At 37.0% G+C, this 21747-nt stretch overlaps 2 protein-coding genes across 2 annotated transcripts; both read right to left on the bottom strand.

The window, feature by feature from the left end:
• Positions 1-4523: 4523 nt before the first annotated feature.
• On the bottom strand, positions 4524-14162 carry LOC148839595 (serotriflin-like). Its single transcript, XM_088935954.1, has 7 exons — positions 14097-14162; positions 12186-12247; positions 9714-9804; positions 9088-9177; positions 7189-7283; positions 4848-4936; positions 4524-4651 (listed from the first exon to the last, which is right to left on the bottom strand). Exons 1-7 carry the CDS (start codon positions 14160-14162, stop codon positions 4524-4526), a joined length of 621 nt encoding a protein of 206 aa, XP_088792080.1.
• Positions 14163-17518: 3356 nt separating this feature from the next.
• On the bottom strand, positions 17519-21269 carry LOC148839594 (serotriflin-like). Its single transcript, XM_088906418.1, has 6 exons — positions 21258-21269; positions 20737-20827; positions 19530-19666; positions 18472-18566; positions 18112-18200; positions 17519-17649 (listed from the first exon to the last, which is right to left on the bottom strand). Exons 1-6 carry the CDS (start codon positions 21267-21269, stop codon positions 17519-17521), a joined length of 555 nt encoding a protein of 184 aa, XP_088762544.1.
• Between the last annotated feature and the right edge of the window lie 478 nt (positions 21270-21747).

Here is a 21747-nt window from a genome sequence, read left to right as displayed (position 1 = left end):
CAGCAGAGAGTCCTGGTAATTTTGAAATGTTCCAATCCAGGGGGCCCATGATGATTTAAGAGATTATTAGATTTTAAAGGTCAAAGAACCACCACCTGCCACAGCACTTCTCCAGAGGTGGGATTAATCCAGGGTATCTTCAGCACTCTTGGATGAGTAGCAGACCTGGGCCGGTGTGCATAAAGAGAGAACTGGACTTTTCATCTCAAATAGGGTGCTTCCCAGCCAACACCTACCGTCAGGCCCCCTGGAGCTCCAAGTCTGCTTCCTGACTTTCTTTCTATGGGAATGTAGACTTGAGAAAAGTGATCTGTAAACTCACAACTGTCAGACAGATTCTAGTTTCTCACAGTGTGCCCAGCCATCCACAACCCACAGGCTCCACAGTCAGCGACTTAGGAACTGTTTGGATGTTATACACTGTATAGTCAGTCTGTCTTTTTCTGGGGAATACTGTATCTGAGGGGTCACTGTTATCCCACTGTTATCCCTCAACCCCCAGTTACTTTCTGGTGCCCAGAGAGGATCATCACTCCATAAGTTTGTTCCATGTCCACTTCCTCCTTCTGGAGTGCTGCTTCCAAGCCTAAATCAACTAAGTGAACCTGATGTTTCAGACGATCAGGGGTTATACTATAATTGAAATGATGGGTGGTCAGCTCTCTGTGGGACTCCTTAAGAAACTAGGGGTAAGCTGTGCTCACAAGGTAGTGCAGGTCTGCTGCAATCCCAGAGTTTCTTCCCTGGATGCTAAAGAACAGATTAAGCTTCTCCTACATTCCACACCCCCACAACTGTGATAAAAGGCTGCTAACACTGCAGAGTAATATACACTTCACAGAGAGGTGGAGAGATCTGGAAGCACCCCTTGTGCTTCTTTCGACAGTCATTGCAAGCTACAGTATATGGCCTTCTCCTACCATCCATTAAGATTAGTGGGCAGCTTGAATATGGCTTTAAAGTGTTCCCACTGTCCTTCCTGGTGTAATGCCTGGATGTGAGCAGCATCATCCTCTTGTGCCCATCACTTGAGGTCTTCGACTTCGGCCCCAACTCTCGGTAGACTCAGTAGGCCCTGGTGGGAACTTTGTTGTGTGAGCTGTGCTGTGCTGTGCTCCCTCCCACTCACAGCAATGTTTGGATGTGAAAAGATCAGCGAATCAGTTGAATTCTCTGTGTCTAAAGACTTAAACAGCCGTCCTATTTCTACTTCATGGGTTTCCTTACTCAGGCTGGCTGAAAGTCTTGAACGGAATTGGCTGTTTCAGTCCTTTCTGACTGTGCTGCTGAGTGGGCCTCAGTCTCAGCCCAGTTCACATTGTATTGTGTGTTCATTGCCATGAACCTGTCTCATACAGGCATTCTTCCTTGTGAGCAGTCTTGCTCTATAATCTATTATCCTGCCACAGACCTGCCAGAGTGGGGTTCGTCCATCTTTTCCCCACCTTCCATGCTGTGTTTTACAGGTCAAAGGTGATAAGGATCCTACTTGACACACACTTCCCTTTTTATCCTGCAAGCATGTCAGCAAGTGTAGAGTTGCAGGCTCACAGAAGTTTATTGCCCCTAATAACTAGCAGGTGCACTGAGAATGGTAGAGAGAAAAAGGTTGGCCTTCTGCTTTTTATAGGAGGATGGAGAAAATGAGTGTGCATGGGGGTAAAGGGGAGAGTCCTGTCAGTTCATCACTGGGGTAGGATTTCTGGGGGCACATCATTACATTAATTATCATTTATGTTGACAAATCTATCCACCATCCATTTTCTAACATTTTCATCCAATTCAGGGTCGCAGGATAGCCAGAGTCTATCCTGGCAAGCTGCAGTCACTAAATAGGATACACCTTGGATGGAATGCCAATCCATCAATGGACAGGCAGACTCAAACAAGCACACACTCATAACAGGGACAATTAACCTACCAGTATGTCTTTACACTGCAGGAAGAAACCAATGCGAACACAGAGAGAACATATAATACAGATAGTACTCCAGGTCCACGATTAAACTCAGGGCCAAAGCACTGCAGTGCAGCAATATTAACCACTGTGTTCCTGTGCAGCTCCCATGCTGACAAATATCCTTTGTATTATTTTGCAAAATGACAGCTGGGACTCAGAGCTTATCTGTGGTTTAGCTTACTTTGTTAGGACTTTATGAGCAGAATTGTGATTGGCAACAGTTTCTTTAGGCTCAGCTCTTTTGTGGTGCAGATGACTGAGGTGGACAGTGGTGCCTGCATGAGATTAAGTTGTTGTCAAATTACCTGGACCTAAGAGAATGATGCAAAAAGTGGTCCAACAAATTTTAGGTCACATCGGCACTGCCGGTGGTGATTTGTGGTAATGTCATCAGGTGTAGTGTGAAAGTTTGTGGCATGGTTCTCATTGGTAACAATGGCCCTGTCTGTGGATTTATGACTAGTGACCATCCAGATGTGTATTCCTCCTGGAACTGCAGACTGAGAGGCGTCTATCTGGCATTGTATCACTGGTCGTGTTAGGATGGACCCAATTTATGATGGGCTGGTTTAGGTGGTGGAATGCTAGGCTGTCCGTGTTATCAGAGCCCTACCAGAGGAGTTGACCAGTTCCTGGGTTTATTTCCAAAGTAAGAGAAACAAAAATAATAATTGAATAAACTTTCTTGAACGGTAAATTCTAGTCCTGCACAAAGATTTACTGCTAAAGTTTCTTCCTTTGCTCTTCAGCTATTTACAGAAGCTATAATAACATATATTGTAATTTTAGCTTTGAAATGGATATAACTTTAAGCATCTGTTCTTGCCTGTATACAGTACATATTATTTACTATTTTAATGAAACACTAAAGAAGCTAAATAAACATCTTATCCGGAAAAATTAAAATAGGCCCCAATGTGTTATTCTGTACAAAATTACCTCACTTTTTATTTATTACATCCAGGGAGGTATTCTTATTGCTTACATCCTGTACATTCTTTAAGCCTGTCAATCAAATTTAGGATTACAATGCAGGGTTAAGTGTAATTTTTAACACTATATTGATTTTTTCAAAAGCTTATTATTTTAGAGCGAGCATGACTTTCTGGGCGGGCTCATAATTAGTGGTCTTGTCTTACACCTCACTCTGAAAATGTTTTTCATAACTGGCGCAGTACTGTAAATTGTTGGAACTGATAAGAGAGTTTATTTTCCATAATACGTTTTATCTTCTGTTAACAGTGCTGGTGCCCCTAGGTATCTTACACAACACTCATGCAGAAAACCCCACTTGCTATTCTCCTTCAAGCAAACTGAAGAAATATTTGACACATGTTAATGTTGTACGTGCAGCCTTAAATTCCTTTAAACGGTAATTTAGAAAATGACCATTGTATTCTAGCGAGATCCTTTTAAAATGTTACTGAAGTTACCAGATAGGCAAGAGAGGCAAGACAGGCACCTCTTCTTCGACACATCTAATGTAAATGAGCTCATTAACCAGACAGTGTCTTATTGTTCTGAGGATCTCATCCAGCAGGCCATTTGACATCATGACTGGGTGGCTTGTTTCAGACTTACTTGTAGGTATAATTGTTTTACAAATTGAGAGTCCTTAATGTGACAGTGGCTTAGTAGTGGCAAATAACCAGCAACTTTCACCTAGTAGTGGCTCAGGGAGGTGAATACTTACCTAATCAACAATAACACATGACATGTTAACACATGACATGTAAAAAAACAACCTCCTTTTTTAATATCTAAGTTAAACAACAACTACATTATCAAAAGGCAAAAGTAGGTATATTGCAACACTCTCCCTAAATGATGTTCAATCAACCAGTGGTTGTCAGTTAATGAGAAAAAATGTAAAAGCATTTTAATGAAACATAACGATGAGCTTTTTTAAGTGACTGTATTTTTTTGCAATTTGCGAAAAGTGAACAAACTGTTTGCCATATGTGGTACGTAATCATGAGCTCCATCTTGTGGAGAAAAGTAAACTGAAAAGCAATACAGGTACAGTAGATATTTATGTTGTGCAAATAATATTATTATGCATGTAAGTGAAAGAGATATTCCAGCGCATCTAGTGGAAATCACACTTGTCCTCAGGTGATTAGTTTGTCAGAACAAAAAGAACATTCTGTTTAGCCACAGACATACAGAAAGAAAACACACATAAGAAATAGTAGTTCAGGTGGGTAGCTGCTGAACTACTGTTCAGTGGAACAGTAGGAACTGTTCCAACAGTGGAACTACTGTTCCTTTGCACACATAAGAAATTATCTTCACAATCTCTTGAATGGTTTGTGGTCAAAATATACATCTTTTAAGCCATTAATAGTAATGCATAGACACATCAAGGTTTTTTGTGTGTGTTCAAGTCTTTGTTTCAAGACTGACCACAAATTGCTGAAGTTGGGAAAGAACTAAAATTCTTGTATCTGAACAAATCATGAAGCCAATGTAGAGAGAAATGCATCACAAAATCATAGCTGGTAAACTATTTATGAAAAGACTAAATACACACAATGTATTTAAGGTATTGTAGATGATGGTTCTACATAATTTGATTTGAGCATTTGCATGATGCAGGACACCCTTGAAAAATCTCTTCATTGGAACAGCCCACTTCTTCTTTCAATGACGCACAGTTTCTGTATTTATCAACGTAAGGACAAGCATTTGCTTCAAGACAAGAGAAAAAAAAACATGTTTAAGGTATTGAATTTAAAGCCTTTTTTTTCTTTTCTTAAGGGTCACTATTATTAATGTTGTGCTGAAGATCTTCTGTATAATAACAGTTGCATTTTATGATAAATTAAGCTTTTTTGTAACTTAAAACGATCAAAGAAGAACAATAAAAAAGATGGTTTTAACTTACTGCATAACTTCTCTTCACAGGAATGGGGGCAGTCTTTGCATGGTGGACCAGATTTGTAGGGAGCAAACAAAGAGTCTTGATAGTTCCCGCTGTGTGAAAAGTCAAAACTCTTTTTATATATGTTTTAATGTTCTCTGTCTACATAAACTGCAGACATATTTATACATATTTTCCCTTTTGTGTTCTCAATATATGGCTTTTAAATTTTCACAGGTGCCTTTAAGGAAAAACAAATAGGGGTTGTTGCACTATATTCTAATATGAATGTAATAGAATTGTCATATAAATTAAAGTATTTACAAATGCTTTAAGATGCATCTTCTGCGTCTTTTTTTTTCAACATTAACATGCACACGTACTGTGTAATCTGAATTATACATTGAGATTCTGCTGTTTTTCCACAAGGAAGAATTAATTTTTTTTTATGACTGACAAATTATGACTGTAATTTGACTTTTACAGTCATATCAATTAATGAAACTAAAAGTTTAATACTGCAGATTTTTTGAAGGATTTCTATTTCAGTCCATTCATTTTCTAAACCCTTTATGCAGTACAGGGTTGCGGGGGGGTTGGGGAGCCAGAACTTAATCTGGCAAGCAAGGCATAAGGCAGGACACACCATGGACATGATGCCCACCCATTGCAGTTCCATTTCTAATGTGTTTGTCTGTTATTGTACATAGCTGGAATGTCTACCAGTCCTCTGTGTGGGTTTAGCCTTGTGCGTTTAGGTATCACTGTACAACTTGCCAGCTGCCAGCATACCTCTTACTTCAATAATGAACTGGTTACTACAGGTGGCAGCTTGAACTGGCAGCTGACTTCACAGACGTACGGCATATGAATCTCTGCAAGTGTGGTGCAGGGGAACACTTGGAAAATGATGTCCCAGATTTATCTTTTGCATAAACTGTCCCATCCTTTTTAAAAGAGCCAGGTGGATAAAACCAAAAAAGAAGACGATCATTTTCAATGTCTGACATTTACTGTGCAAATGTAACAAGAAGCTAAAGTGTTTCTTGGGTAGACTGAAAGGATGTACTGTACAAGTGCAAACAAAGGAGTGCGATTTCAGGAACCTGCACACACAATAGATATCAACTATAGTTATAATTAATAACAACCAGATAGGATGATAGGGTGGCATCATTGTTAGCATTGGTGCCTTACAGCGCTGGGGCTCTGTGTTCAATTCCTGGGGTGCTTTCTGTGTGGAGTGTGTATGTTCTCCCCAAGTTCATATGGGTTTCCTGCAGGTACTCTGGTTTCCTCTTGTAGTCCAAAGACATGCTGGTAGGTTAGTTGGCTGCTGTAACTTTGTGCCTGGCATGAGTGTTGTGTGTGCCCTGTAATGGACTGAAATCCTGTACAAGGTGTATTCTGACTTGTGCCCAGTGCTTCCCAGGATAGGCTCTGGCACCCCCACAACCCTGTATTGGTTAAGTGGTTAACGAAAGTGATGTTATGTGACTAGATATATTAGAATTCATTGTATTTATGTATTACGCCTTTTATCGTAATACACCTACTGAGGTATATAATGCTGGGTGACTTTCAATAGAGGAAAACCCTGATAGTGCTCTTTGGCCAAGACACAGACATTAACTCTCCAATGCTTACGAGAGGTGTCATGGAATTTTCCATGACCACGGAGACAGGACAATGAAAGGACAGTGCCCCCCTGTCACAGGACTGTGGCATTGGTTTGGAAGGTCTGGAAGGAGCAGGGCCACCCACTGGCCTACTGACAGCACTTACACCAACAAACCTGGGTGCTGTTTGAAGGATCATACAAGGAGATAGAATATTCTAACAAGTAGACAGAATATTCTATTTGTACATATAAACCACCCCCAAGTGTCTCCAGATTTTCATTCTGATTTTGTGATCTTCTTATCTCCTGATACACATTTGCATAATAAATAACTTATCAATACTGTATAATGTTTTCTATATGAATAGGTCAGTTTTTGGCCATTTTACACGATACCCATTTTTAATTCAAAATCTGGATCCTAAACACCTTTGTCCTTGTTAGCAATAATTGTCTTTCTCATGATCCACCATTCAATACTGTATACTGTATTATACACTCAAGAACTATACAGTATGTATAATTTTAGTTTGTCAATGTAAATTAAAATATTAATGGTTCGTTGACATTAATTATATTTTGTTATTTTAATATGACATATCTTTTCTCGGATTAATGAACATACAATAGAAATACATCCAATATTTTTAATAGAAAAGGAGTTGATTTGGGTGTTTGTGATATAAGTAAACACTTGATATTTTGTTTAACCCAGGAATAAGGCTGAAACAATAGAGTACTTACGGAGGGCAGTAATGGCAAACATAAAAATATGTATATTTGGCTTCAGGACAATGAGCAACTGCACAGCCGATCTTGTTGGACCTGTACCAAACAATCTAATAGGAAGAGGGAAAAATCTAAATGCAAGTTTTCCATATTATTTTCTATATACTGTATACTGTATATGAACAGTGTGGAAAGCCTGTGTTGGCACATGTGACCAGCACAGATTTATCTTTTTAATCTTTAAGCTTTATCTTGGTCTCATCTGTCTATAAAATATAAAGTCTTGTAACAAAACTGTCCTCCTCAAAGAGACACATTTTAAAGCATGGTGCAGGTAGTGTCATGGGCTGGACATACTGTACATGGTTATCTCTGGAAGTGGCTTACTTGTCATTATGTAATTAACGATGGCAACAGAACCAATTCTGAAGTTTACAGAAACAGTTTACCTGCTTATGTACTGTACAAGAAAGTGCAGACTTATTAGATGGTCCTTTACCATGCAGATAAAATGTAATTTCCATATTATCTGCTAAATACTGCATACCGTATGTACACCACCAACTGAAACATACAGTATGGCTGGTGCAACCATGGAATTCATCAGGAGAGGAGTGGTGGTAAGGAGTCAGTCAAACTCAATAGATAGTCGAAGTCTGAATACCCATGAAAAAAGAAAAAATTCAAAGTGGATGAGTGATTACAGAATCATGCAGAATCTGGAATATCAGCAACGAATGAACTAATCAATCAACCAACCAACAGCTCAATCAATTGCTTGATCAAAATATGACAAGCAGTCAGCATTATCACAAAGTAGAGAGTACAATAGAACAGCAGGCTTCTGTTTTGCAATTGAAGTCTTTAACATCACTATTCTCCTAATTTGGATTTTAAGACAAAGCTGTGACTCACCAAATATTTTTTCCATTCATGTTAAAATGTAGCTGGTCTGTCAGAAGTACTGCAGAGCTGCTGTACCAAGTCAGAAACTGAATGTTACTCGGCTTCTGGTCATTTCTAAAATTGAACGATTTTGCTCCGAGTCTGGTCTCCCTTTGTATTGTACAATAGCGTGTTTGTTGTACTGTATATGCTTTAGATAATTGTCATTGGGTTTCTTCCTTTGTGTGTCTTTCAGGAGAATCCAAGAGTAGTAACCCACTGAAGGCTTGGAAAGAGTCAGAGGCAGAAGCTGAGATAGCTGAAGCAGTTGAGCGCACAGAGACATGCGGAGAATGCCAAAGGATGATGGAGACAGGAGGTGACTACAGCAGGAAGATGGGGATTGGGAACAGACTGGAGTGGGAGACAATTACAGCTATCAGTGTAGATGCAAACAGGGTGGCTGTGCCACCGAGTGGGATTATTAGCAGGGAACTATGCCACTGGGCAGAGTATCTTTCTGAGATGCTGCTTAGTATTGCTGAGTGCACTACCATTGTATGAGGTATGTCAATGACAGAGCACCACATCAGTGGAAGACAAAGGTTTAAGTATTTGTATTGTAGTTTGTGTTAATGGGCATTAAAGCAAACAAAAGTCTATCTTAGTTCAGGTGGGTAACTGCATCAGCATGCGTAGGCTGCAAAGGAACAAGTAATAGGTTTATTCCATGCTGAAAAAAAAAGAAGAAAGAGAACACAACGTTTCGGCCGTGGAGCCTTCTTCAGGTGTGAAAGAGATAAGGCAGTAGGCAAAGGTAATGTAGCGGGAGAACAAAGGCTGGGATGGAGGAGGAGTGAGAGGCGGGAGCAGGGGACAGAAAGACAGGCCAATCAAGAGGTGTGAAGTAAGAATGGGTGTAGAGAGGTGTGAAATGAAACTTCCAATGAATGGAGAAAATTTAAAAGAACAGTAGTGTGTCATTAAGAGAAGGGAGAATGTGTGATCCTAGCTGTCTATCTTTCCTACCTGGGTGTAATGTCCAGTGAAGCTATCATCTTTGCTCCCGACTCCATACTCGAAATTGTGGACTTCATCATTCCACATCTGAATGACTTTCTCCCAAGATATAGGATTTAGGGAAACAACCGTGTTCTCACCACATGGGCTCTCTGTGTTTGCTTAATAAATCAATTAGTAAAAAGAAATAAAATGAACATTAAGAATGCAAATGTCACCACCACCTTGTATTTGACTATCAAAAAACAAAAGGTTTTTTAAGCATTAATTTATAAAAAAAACAAATGGGATGTTGTTTTCAAACATGTCTGTGTGCAGGAAACAACTAACAAGCAACTTTCTGGATTCTATTTGGCTTGCATCTTTCCAATCTGATGAAGGTTTGGATCACTGTGTGTTTTGGAAGGGCTAGCTCTAATTAATAATCTGTCAAACATTTTAGATAACACTATTTTCTACTGAATCTGTGACAAACAGTAATGTTACACCAACCTAAGTTCAGATTATTTATAATATAATAATAGACACAGGTGTTGTGAGAGTGCAAAATCACTCTCAGTAGCAAACGTACAATAAGTGATAATAACATTTCTTGATCTATATAAGTCCATGTGAAAATCCTATGCAATACGCACAGTATATTTGTCTTTGGCCAATGGAAGAATGGTTTTCAGTGCATAACTGAGCCCATCTTTCAGCATTCTCAGCAGCTTCTTGATTCCACTCCTAAGATAAGAAAAATACATTAACATGCATGCAGCTAGAAATGTCTACTAATCCCCTGTGTTTTGGGTCTTACTTACATATACAGTACGTATTAAAATTATTAGATGGATCACACTAGTCACTGAAGTCACACTAAGAAGGGAACTTATCTCATGAAAACTATGTTGAAAATGTAACAGTAAGTCTTCTTACTTTGGTTCTATAAAATGCTCATTGTAATACATCACACATTTTTCTCTTGGTCAGAAGTGCTGTATTAAAAAAGCTTCCAGAATTAAATATAAAGAGATACCCATACAATATCTATTGCACGAAAAACAGTCATTCTTTGTGTTTGTTCATTCTGGACATGCCATCATATTTTACTCCTTCCTTGCAGGTGTATGTACATATACAGTACATACTTAGTGTGTAGTATTCTGCTGTCTTCTGAGTTCCCTTTACAATAAACAGAGCTGAGTACCAAGACGATAAGTTTGCCTGCTTGTCCAAGATTTTAAATTTGAATCTCTGCTTCCGACTGGGTGCTAACCCTCCTTTAAAGCATTGCAGAGCACTGACAGGTCGGTGTCAGTCAAATACACACTCAGGTCCTCATTCTCCCTGACTTAACAGAGTCACTTAAAGTCTGGAAATTCCAGATCAGGAATAAAACAATAAACAAAGCTATTTTGTAGTTCTAACATTAAAATAAAATAATGAAGTACAAAACCTGAAAGCTATGATCATTATGCCTAAAATACAGTACATTAAAAATACATTAACACATTTCTTTGCCACATATTTTCCTTAGTCAGGTATAAGTTAAATAATATGTACTGCTTATCTAAGGTGTACATTACAGATGTAAAAATAAAATAGAAATGTTTCTGTCTGGGAAAATGCAGCTTACCATTTTTAACATGTTGCAGGCAGGTGGAGACACATTTCTTCTCAGTGTATTGTGTTTATTAACAATAAACTCCTGAACATTTTTGTTATGAGTTGAGATATCTGGAAACACATCATTTGCAGTTAGGAGTTTAATGTTTTAAAGGATCTTGTGTTCACATGTTTTCACACTTCTATAAAGTGATGGTGATGCTTTATAGTATTAAGTTGACCTTATTATCACTTTACATATCCAATGATTTTTTTATCTACAGCTTCTAAAGTAAGTGCTGTAAAGCTTAGACACACATGATGTATGGCCTTGTTAAAGTACTAGACCATAATTTGGTTTCTAATCCTGCACTGGATACTTTTTCACCAAGCACATTACTGTTCATTTCCTCTGCATTCATTTGTGTCATATGGAAGTTTGTTGCTGCTATAAAAAAGTGATATTTTGTAATAACGGGTACGTTATCTCATAATAATGAGATAGGAAATTATTTTGTAATTATGAAATAGTACATTCTCTTGTACTAACCACGTGGTAGCACAATTGTCATACAATAATTATTTAGAATTATTATTGGTTGACATTCAGTTCAAAGCAGTGGAATTTTCCGTTCCAATCCATGAGATGACATTGAGGAGTGGTGACATTCAGGTGTTCAGAACGGAAAAATTCACTTACCACCCTCATGGGCTTTAGAGCAGAATGCCTTTGACAAATTACAGGTTTTCTTCACTACTAAAATGTCAATGTCCTAGCAGTTTAATTGCACTAAGATTATAAAAAAGGAGCATCAGATTTATACTGAGGTGATCAAGGACAAAACATTGTGCTCTGTAACCCTAAGCCAGTTAATAAAGCTCTCCAAAACTTTCATTTACTGTATGTTTCTACAGTTCTGAAGCTATAATAGACATGGCCAAGACTGGGGAATTCTCAGCCCTACTTAATTTGATTGCTTTTGGATGCTTAGATGTCTGGTACCAAGACACCTCTTTAAACTTTAAAAGACCCAATAGAATGTTCTAGTGACAGTCGTTTACTGTATGTCTATCAAACTCTGATAAGGAACTTTTTACAAAGACTTTTTCTAAGCAGTTAAGAACATATGTATGAAACTGGAATGGAATGCATTTGTTGCTCTTCGACATTTTGGCTTTGGTCAGTCATTCATCAACATGAGTCCTGTACAGCAGTTCAGTAGCTTGTGTGCTGCCCAGTCAGTTACAAGATAACTTTTCTAGTCTACATTTTAATGTTTCACGTTAATCAAAACTTTAATGCTCACACCTTTCTAGGCAAAAGAGTTTTAATGACAGCAAAAAAACGTCTAAGGAAAATCCAAAACTAAAATATGTTTCAGTTGTTCAGTCAAATTCTAAACATTAGAAAACAAACTGACAATTATAAAGATACAGTGTGCTTAGTACTTTGGCATTACTATGCTCGCCTGACTGAAGAAATGACAGCGCTTGTTAGAGATCACATCCCCCTCACTTACAGTATGAGGTATGAGCCAGGGAAAATTGATGCAGTGGTGATGTTGGGGTGGAGGTAGGGCTCCTACAAGAGATGTGCGGTTGCAACGAAATTACAATTTAACCTCCACCTGAACATCTGTTCAAAAGCTCCATTTATTTAATAAATATTCAACCCCCTTGGTTATATATTACTAAATATATTCAGAATATAATATACGGTATATTACATGGTATTATATTGCTTTATATTACAATAAATTCAGTAATACTGTATACTACAGACTCTAAATTATCAAGTGCAATGCCCATAATTACTTTCACAAATGAATAGCAAATGTCTGTGTGCAATATCAGAGTTTTATATAGTTTCTGAATAAATATACCTGTCTCTGAAAAGTCCCTCAGTCAATATTTCATGGAAATATTGAACCAATAAGATCCAGGAGCTTTCAAAGCTATCGAATTTAGGGATAAAGATCAGGAGAAGAGAAAATTTCAATAGTACCATATATCCTTCTGAGCGGATGATTCATAAATGGAATGTGTATCTAACAAGAGAGAAACTAGCTACAGTATATCAGGCTGTCCATCAGAACTGAGCAGCCTGGTAAAGAGTAATCTACTGTAGTTAGAAATGCCACTTTGAGAAAAAAACAGTTAGCAATATCTTGGTCATCTCACAAAGCTTGCCTGTAATGGCAGGATGACAGAAAGAAAGTCATTACTAACTAAAACAGTAGCAAAGCATTTAAGTGATACTGCAGTGTAATGTGCTGTGTTGGGTTTATGCCAGACAAAGCTTTTAGGTCTAAATGTCTGGCACAAACCCAGAAGAGAGAATCTGCCAGTCAACACCATTCCTATGGTCAGAGACTCGTTCAAAAAGATTCACAGCTCTAAATGTTTTCAAAGGTACTTCTACTATGTATTAACTCAGGAAGGTGAATACTTACTGTAGGCAAACCTTTCACTGTTGTGTGTTTTCTTTGCAGTGTTTGACATTTAACTTCTATCACCCATAAAGGTTTTCAGTATGAGCATTCAAGTTTTGATTGAAAATATTCACTTTCAACACAGTGGAAGATCCTTGGATCGGTGTGCAAACCTTTCCATGCATTGATGCCAATTTGAATGAGGTCAAAGTCTATTTTTTTTCTTTCTGGACTGTTCTCCTATGGATAATTGCAATAATTGCAAATAATAATAATAATTGCAAATTTTCTGGTCATTTTGTCATGCCTTCCACGGCTTCAGCACACGTTTCCACGCGCATACCGAATCACATAGACATTCCACGCACTCTTGAAAAGGACACATCATTCATACGGTGGTAATGCACCTTTCCTATTTAAGAACCTCTCACACTCACCTCCCTGCTCAGTGATTGAGATATGTCTCTTAGAGCTCACTTTTCTTCTTGCACTTAGCCATAGGGATAGGGTTATAATTGATGATTGTAATATATTATACCTCATGCTTATACTGGATACATCATAGTACTGTCAACAATTACCCTATAAGCCCCGGCTAAGTTTACATTGTGATGTATGTAATGCATATACTGTATATATACTATGATTAGAATAAAAGTATACATATTAATGGTTTAACTAAAATGGGAGCATTATTATTTTTGTAAACGTAAGTACATCAATGTAATCATAATGGTATACAATAATAATCATGGTACACTTACCTGCCTGTAATTGCATTATTTGAAGATCGAAGTATGAAAAAAGACAAAAATATTATTACAACTTTAACAAATACATGAAAAGAATAATATATTTTCAGAATTGTTGTAATGGAAAGAAATACATGTACAGTTTGCTTCCAGTATGTATGATTTACATGTCTAGTGGATATACATTGCATAATACACTCAATTTATTTTTATTGAAAATTACTGTAACTACTCCAGACCTACTTACCAGAGACTCTGTGTTGGAAGTATGCAATAGAGCATTCAAGCACACAGCCATGATGATAACAGACATTGTCACCAAAAAACTAAAAATTGAACAAATAATACCAGCATTATAAATGAGTAACTTCAATTTACATCTGTGTGGTGTGTGTATTCTTAAATATTTTCATATTCAAATTTATTAGCATTGCATTTTGTTTAAAGCAGTTTTCTTCTCACTTTCACAAATGTAAGCTTTCTGTAGTAAAATCACTACAGAATGTGGTACTTACTGTAATCCAATTGGTTAAAACATAGTAAAAATATAGAAGACTACTGGAAAACAGCAACAAAAATTGAATGAATTACAAATATATAGAAAACATACTGTAATAATACACTATTTTTACAATGTTTTTATCTAATAATAATACAAGCATTTTTTGCAAAGTAGAGATTCAAATAAAAAAGCAAAAAGGTGTATAATTTCAAAAATGATCAGATTAATATTTACTTTTTAATTGTTCTACACTGAGAACAATTTGGTCTGTTTTCTGAGAAACCTTCTTCTGTTCCACATCAATCTAAAAAGATTAAATGCAGCAAAGAGTGCTAAAAAGGCTAAGATTCTTACTGTCAGTTATATATATTTTATATAATTATAACATTTACATGGAACACATTTTAAAAAGAAAATATTTTTGAATGGAAGAGATACTTTATCCTCATTGGAGGTTTAATTATATACTACAGATATAAAAGTGTTCAATCAAAGTAATGTACAGTACCATATATATAACGTACTGTAAGTTGTGATCTTTCCCTGTAATGTAAGATAGTAATAGCTACTTACCTCAGATGGCTAATAAAACACTTAAAATGTAAGCAGCAGCTTTAAATACTGTAGAGTCTGACAGCTTGACAAATGATTCTTCCATTTATAGTAAAATACCCATTGAAAAAGAACACATGCAGCAGCTTCCCTGTAGATGGACACATTAGACAGTCAATGAAGAGTACGGGAATGTTAATGTAAATTGTGTAGCTTGCTGGGGTAAGATTGTGGGGTGTTGACATTTGCAGGTATTTACAGTACCAAGTGCTGTAACACAGTCTTTGAAACTTTTGAATAAAACTTAAAAAAGTAATGAACCTAAAAACCCTATTTAAGCACATGAACACATTTTGCTTGTTTACTTACAATTGTAAACCAACCATATACAGTAGTTCTCTTAATGTTCTCTTAAAGACAGTTGCTTTAATAGAAAATTCAATGTGAGTGACTTGTTTTCAAAACTTATATCAATTTCTATTTGCTAATTTGCTAGAATTCGCATGAATCACAACACGATGTGGCCCTTCTTGCTCACTAGTCACTGTAATGTCGAATGTAATGCGTTGTGTGGGCAAATAAGTATAGGTTGTGCAGCAGACATTTCTGCACAAATGTTCCAAGATGATCTGTATGTAGAGTTAACAAGCAAGAAGTATTTGTTGTCAAAACCATTTCGAAGTTGAGAGCAATATATCTATTGGATTAAGAGCTGTATTCACAAGCCTGCTTGTTTAGAATGTAATAAGGTCGCTTCACCTTTTGTTGCCTTGTTCTGAATCACAGAATATGGCCTAGTGTATCTGGAAGTTTGGTCTATTCTGTGATGTAAATTGGAGGTTTTACATGTTACTGTGTACATTTTATTTTCATTGTCGTTTGAAATGCACTCATCAAAGCTGATTCTTTGAAATACAAAAACAGCATTGCAGTTAAGTTAATCAAAAATATCATTCAGCTGTTTGTTAAAAATAGCCCACATTCTAGGTATTATCCATCTAACTGGTTTTCCTGTTCCAGAAACCCGCAACTCTTTGTGTAATAAATTGTTTTCTATTCTCTGTCTTCAGTACTTTTACTTTCCATGTTAAAGCTCTGAAACAGCCAACAGGTTTGAACCAGAATCTATACCCAGTAGGACAGGACTGTCTAACCTAGGTCATAGTGGGTCAGTGTGTCCTGGTCTTCAATTCAGCTCTGCAAAAGTAGCCATTTATTGGCTTAAGTGGACAAATTTAACAGTTAAAGATACAGTATATGTGACAGAAATGTAACTACAGGTATGTATTCTTGGCTGCACTTTACCATTAATGTGACCATTGTTTGCCTGAGCATTTGCAAACTTTCAGTAAGTTTCCATATACTGAAACATTTCTTGTCAGGCAAATTTAAAAAATGGATGCTGAAGTAGAGGCAAATTAAGGAAACTTAGAAAATGCCATTAACTGAGCATTGAGGATTATCAACACTCTCATGGTGATGCAATCTTACACATTCAGTACTGACCACATGTACAGTAAGCGTGTTGTACATACTGTATAGTGCTTTGTGTGAGAATAGTTAATGACAGTTCCTTGTCTGAACCATTCCTTGATGCTTGATTCCTTATTTGCATGTTTGGAATCAGAGCTCAATTACAGTATATACACAATGGTGTAATAATTTCTTCTCTGTGTACTTTCTGTTCCTGTGTCCTATCTAGTAAACCTTTTCCACCAAATGCGATTGTTGAGCTAAAACTTGTTTGTTCAAGGTTATGCACCAGTTCTCTTACACAAATGTGTTCCAGGATACAGGATGCCTTCAAGTGGCCATATACTGGCCAGTTCACCCAGATACTTAATAACACATATCCTTGGCATCCTTTGCATATTCTTGTTAATATTTTGGCTATTTTAAGTTTAGCTTGTCACTAAAACTGAAAGGCTTTATACTGTACTTATTGCAGAATCAAATTACATTACATACTGTATAATGTAGGTACTTTATACATTTTATGTCATTAATGGATATTCATTATATTCTACCTTCCCCTTTGAAGCTGAACCAATAATTTTACAGGTGAGAACAGAAATACATACAACATGAGATGTTGTAATTCATGGGTTACAGTCATGGCAGATTCAGTTGGTAGTTGGAAATCTATAAGAGGAAGTATATGAGTTCAAATCCCAAATGGGGCATACGTGTTATACCCTTGAGCATGGTACTGCAGTCAGATTGCTTCAGTAAAATACCCAGCTGTGTGAATTGGAACAAATCACTTCAGAATAGAAGCATCTGCCAAATAAATTAATAATAACTTAAACTTGTTATTGAAACCCCTTATGTCTGAAGACCAATGATTTTAAAGAGAGGATCCAATAGAAAAGAATTTCTGTATACTGTATACAGTATGTTTTGAACAATTTGAAATCTGTATAGGTTCATTTAATTTCCCTACTTCTACTACAGTTTTATCTTTCTTTAGTTGTAGCACAAACTATACTTGATTCAGGATTTAACATGCAAATTTTTATTTGAAATGCATATCACAGCACTTTTTTTCACAGTGTTAGTACAGGTAAGGTTATCGTTTTTTGGTATTAAGGATGACAAGTGTTCCTTGGTGGGACTCAGTAGATTTTCTTTCCACATTGACATGAGGCGGCACACCAAGATGAAATCAATGGGTTCTCACATGCATTCTTAAGCTGCGTTAATTGTTTGCAATTGCCAGCTTTGTCAAATTGTTTGCATGGGTTTGCTGAAAGACAGAAAAACAATTGAAGAGAAGACAGTCAGAGAAGTACATGGTTTGACAGAGAATTAAACTTAAAGATCTGGAAAGTATTTCAGAGTTATACAGTAATACAGGACATGAATAAAGTTCTATTCATCTATCCATTATCAGAAAGCTGCTTATTCCTGGCAAGGATCATGGTAACCTGGAGCCTACCCAGGAAGCACAGGGCAGAAAGAGGGCAAATCACACACATTGCCAATTTGGTCACCATTTATTCAATCAATTCTCTTTAAGGTGGGAGAAAACTGGATCAACACAAGCTATGTGGACACAGGGAGCGAATGCAAACAAAAAGAAACCTTGGGTGCTACAGTATGTTCAGAAATGTTTTATTTGGATGTCAAAATTCCTGATTTTATGCATTTTCATGCATATGTGGTTTTCTACAGGTTAAATTGTATTAAATTATTAGATGATACTCACTGCACAGCCCGTCTTCACAATCATTTGGACAATCACCACATGGAGGTCCAGCTTTATAGGGAGTCAGTAAGGATTGCACGTAGTTTCCTCTGCATAAGATATATGCACAATATAAATAAAATGATATGAAATTAGCCTCTAATAGGACAAGCAGTGTACATACAGTTTTAAATGATAGTACATGTATAGTATACAGTTTGTATAGTATACATGGTGAACATTGACATTTCAACCACCTTGCTAAAATTTTAACAGTTGCCTTACAGTACCTGTACTGTACTTATTTTTTTCAGGTTATTCTTTGTATTTACGGTCTAAAGAATGAATAGCCCATTAATTGATATCATAATAGTTACTTACGCGGGACAGTAGTGGCAAACGTAAAAATATTTATATGGGCTTTCTGGACAATAAGCAGCTGCACAGCCGATCTCGTTTGATCTGTACCACACAACCTGGCAGCCAAAGGAAAGAAGGAGGAGAGAAACAACGAATGCAGAATAAGGATTGTGAGTGATGGTAAATATTGAAACCTGTGAAGAGTTCAAGGTAGTCTGAGATAATCAAGTACTGTAAGTTTAAGTAAGTTTGTTGAATTCAGTTCACCTTTAAAAGCCAGGCGCTCACTTCACTCAAAGCATCTGGTTTCCTAATTGTGCGAGCCCGGGACCTGGTTGTGCCTGGCTCCGTTATGTTTATGTTTTTAAGTTTCTAAATCTGTTCCTTTTCCCCTTGCCGGTTCTGACCTGGTTCCTGTTTTTAATCCTATGTTTTGGATGGATCACCTGGCCATGGACTTTTGCCCATTTCTTGGATTCGCCTATGGATTTATTCTTCGGATTGTTTGCATCGGCCACACCTCCGCGGATCACCAGCACTCTATGGACACACCCCCCTGTCTTTATTCCTGCTCCTGCATGACTTTTTCCCTTGTGTTTTCTCACTTTAACCCGGATTGTGTCGTCTGCATAGGGTCCGGAAATAACTGAATTTCACAGTTGCTATCATTGTTTAAATGGGTTTCAGTTTGTATTCACAACTAAAAAAAGAGGATTTGAAAGGAATTTGCCTGGTAAAATAAAGCTCAGTCTGTCTTCTGTGTGTGACAGATGGGTTACTAGTCCATCACACGGTAACTCAAGCCAAATACACATGCCTTTTGGAACAGGAGGTATTAGGATGAAGTCTTTGCCCAAAGGTGCAGCAGTGTCCAGGGCAGGGAGTTTACACTTGAGATCGAGCTGAGCATTGATCACTACTCTACACTCTCCCAGAACACACTGCAGTCCCGCAATGCTCACATTCATTTGAAAGCAGTTTTGTTTTTGTAATGAATGGATATTTCAATGTCAAGGCTATGGATCTGTTAGGAGTTTTAAAATAAAACAAAACTGAACAGAGAAATGTCTGTATTTTACCTGTGTGTAGTGACCAACAACTCCTCTCTGTCCCACATTGTATGTAAAGTTCTGAACTTCATTGTACCAGTCCTGAATGCCCTTCTCCCAGACACTCACGGCAGTAGACATGTAAAGGTTCTCACCACAAATGGTTCCTGAAAGGGAGTTAAATCATTACAGGTGAAACTGTTATCTGGAAGCTGCAGAAGCACTGTTAGTATAGACTGTACAGTGCTCTCCATCCTCTTCAGCACACTAAATAAGTTGGCAACAAAACCCAACCTAACTGTAGTCATCTCCACTAACTAAATTGACATGAGATTTCTCTAGAATAATGAATGCTGTTTCAGTGGGGAGAGCTCCTGCATGCAGAAAATATTTCCCTTGACTAGGTACTGTATCTCCAACCTTGGTTGAAGAGAACCTCATTGCAGTAGGATTCATACTGTACATGCAGGTAGCCTTTCCAAATACCTGGAGCAATATAATTGTGATCAGTTGTAGGTAAATTAAGTGATATAGAAATAAATAGAAGTAATTTGGAAGGGAAATCTAGCTCTCAGGACTTTTATTAAGCATACTAGCGTAATTGATTAATAGCATTCCACAGAGTAGTAGAGTTTTCTCAGTCATTGGAAGCAGGTGACTTTAGGTGACCGCTGGGCATCTCCAAGATAAAATTGTGGGACTGGAGTCTGGAGTCTCATCATATAAAGAGAATTGTTAATAAACATGATGTACCTGTTGTATACCATGTAACATAGGGATTTTAATTTAAAAATATTCCCAGAACTGGTGAAGCTGTTAAACTGCAGTATTTGTTTACAGTTTGTTTCCTAATATGTCTAATTCATGTAAAATTAAACATATCAAAGTCATAATCTGAATCCAACTTATATTTTTCAAACTGCTAATCATATTTATTTCACGCTATCTCCCTGATAGTTCGTATTTGAGGGTAAATATTTTGTTCTTTTTATTAGTCTGTGAGAGGGCACAACAATTTGTGAAATAATATACTGAACACTTATTCTCTAAATTAAGACAGAGTGAGTGAGACCAGGGCAAAAGTATACATTTGCACCTTATTAGCAAATATTCAGAACACGTGCTTAATGAATATGCTTGTACAAGGCGTGTTGTAATGGCATTAATAAGAAAGGTAGTGGTTTTCCATTTCCGTGGTTTTTCTTTGGATGATGTGCATTGAAAAAATGATGCTTACCATTTACTGTCCTCTGAGCAGGAGGGCTATGCTCCATGGCACATTCCTTTGCCCACACCTTAGCATTGACAGCAGCGGCAGAGCTCCAAGACTTGGTACAACATATCAAAGAACAGAAGACGATAACGTATTATATATGAGAAAAGATCTAAATAAAAATAAAATAAAACTGCACTAAACGGCACTGTTAGAGTCGTTTGAATCAACTTTATTGACTTCATGAGGGTAATCAAGCAAAAATGGCATTGTGTAGACAGGCAAACCTGAAAGACTAAGAATTCTTGAGAATTCAAGGGCAGTAAATTCTCAAGAGCTATTTTGCCATCATATCATTCTTCAATGTACTGGACTTTGTATTTTTGAGGAATCTGATTGAATACATACCAGTAGATAATATGGAGCTTAACATGTTTAAGCATTTACGCATAAATTGGATAGCATGTTTGTTTTATAGCATTGAAGTATTTTAACTTTTTTATAATGGGCAAGTTATGCAAGATCTTACCAAAAGGGCATCTTACCATTTCAAGCATGTTGCTAGCAGATGGGCTCACTGATCTCCTCAATGCATTGTGTTTGTCCACAATAGCTTTCTGGATATCACTTTTATGAGTATATATTTCTGGAAATAATAGTAATAGGCTTAAGAAACGCTTATTATCAGAATGACATAGCAGAGATATGGAATCAGAATGGATGGAAAACGTTTAGAGATATTCTGCAAGAAACACACAACATTTTCAGTCCAAGAGTAAGCACATCTAAAGGTTGAAGGCAGTGGCTTTCATAAAAAGGAAATGATCTAGTTCAAGGAATATAATGAACTACATGCACAGGTAACTAAGAACATTAGACATGCAAGAGATAATATTGCAATGGAGGATTAAATAAATAAGACAAGATGCTCTTTTAGTGTTATAATGTTGAATTAAAATATTTTAGAGATAAAAATTGAAAGCTTTTCACTATCAAAAAGCAAATGCCTGATGTTTTAAATCAGTTCCCAAGGAA

Source organism: Atractosteus spatula, chromosome 2 (assembly GCF_055471065.1).
Source record: "Atractosteus spatula isolate fAtrSpa1 chromosome 2, fAtrSpa1.hap1, whole genome shotgun sequence".
NCBI lineage: Eukaryota > Metazoa > Chordata > Actinopteri > Semionotiformes > Lepisosteidae > Atractosteus > Atractosteus spatula.
This window is presented reverse-complemented; position numbering and strand designations above follow the sequence as displayed.

Coding starts and splice junctions, on each gene's coding strand:
- LOC148839595 (XM_088935954.1), bottom strand. CDS start 14,162: ATGTCTGTTATCATCATGGCTGTGTGCTTGAATGCTCTATTGCATACT. Junction 9,178..9,713: donor TGGCCAAAGACAAATATACT/GTGCGTATTGCA, acceptor ATATCTTGGGAG/AAAGTCATTCAGATGTGGAA. Junction 4,937..7,188: donor GTTTGCCATTACTGCCCTCC/GTAAGTACTCTA, acceptor CTTTTCACACAG/CGGGAACTATCAAGACTCTT.
- LOC148839594 (XM_088906418.1), bottom strand. Junction 19,667..20,736: donor TGCTCAGAGGACAGTAAATG/GTAAGCATCATT, acceptor ACTCCCTTTCAG/GAACCATTTGTGGTGAGAAC. Junction 17,650..18,111: donor TTGTGAAGACGGGCTGTGCA/GTGAGTATCATC, acceptor TCTGTCTTTCAG/CAAACCCATGCAAACAATTT.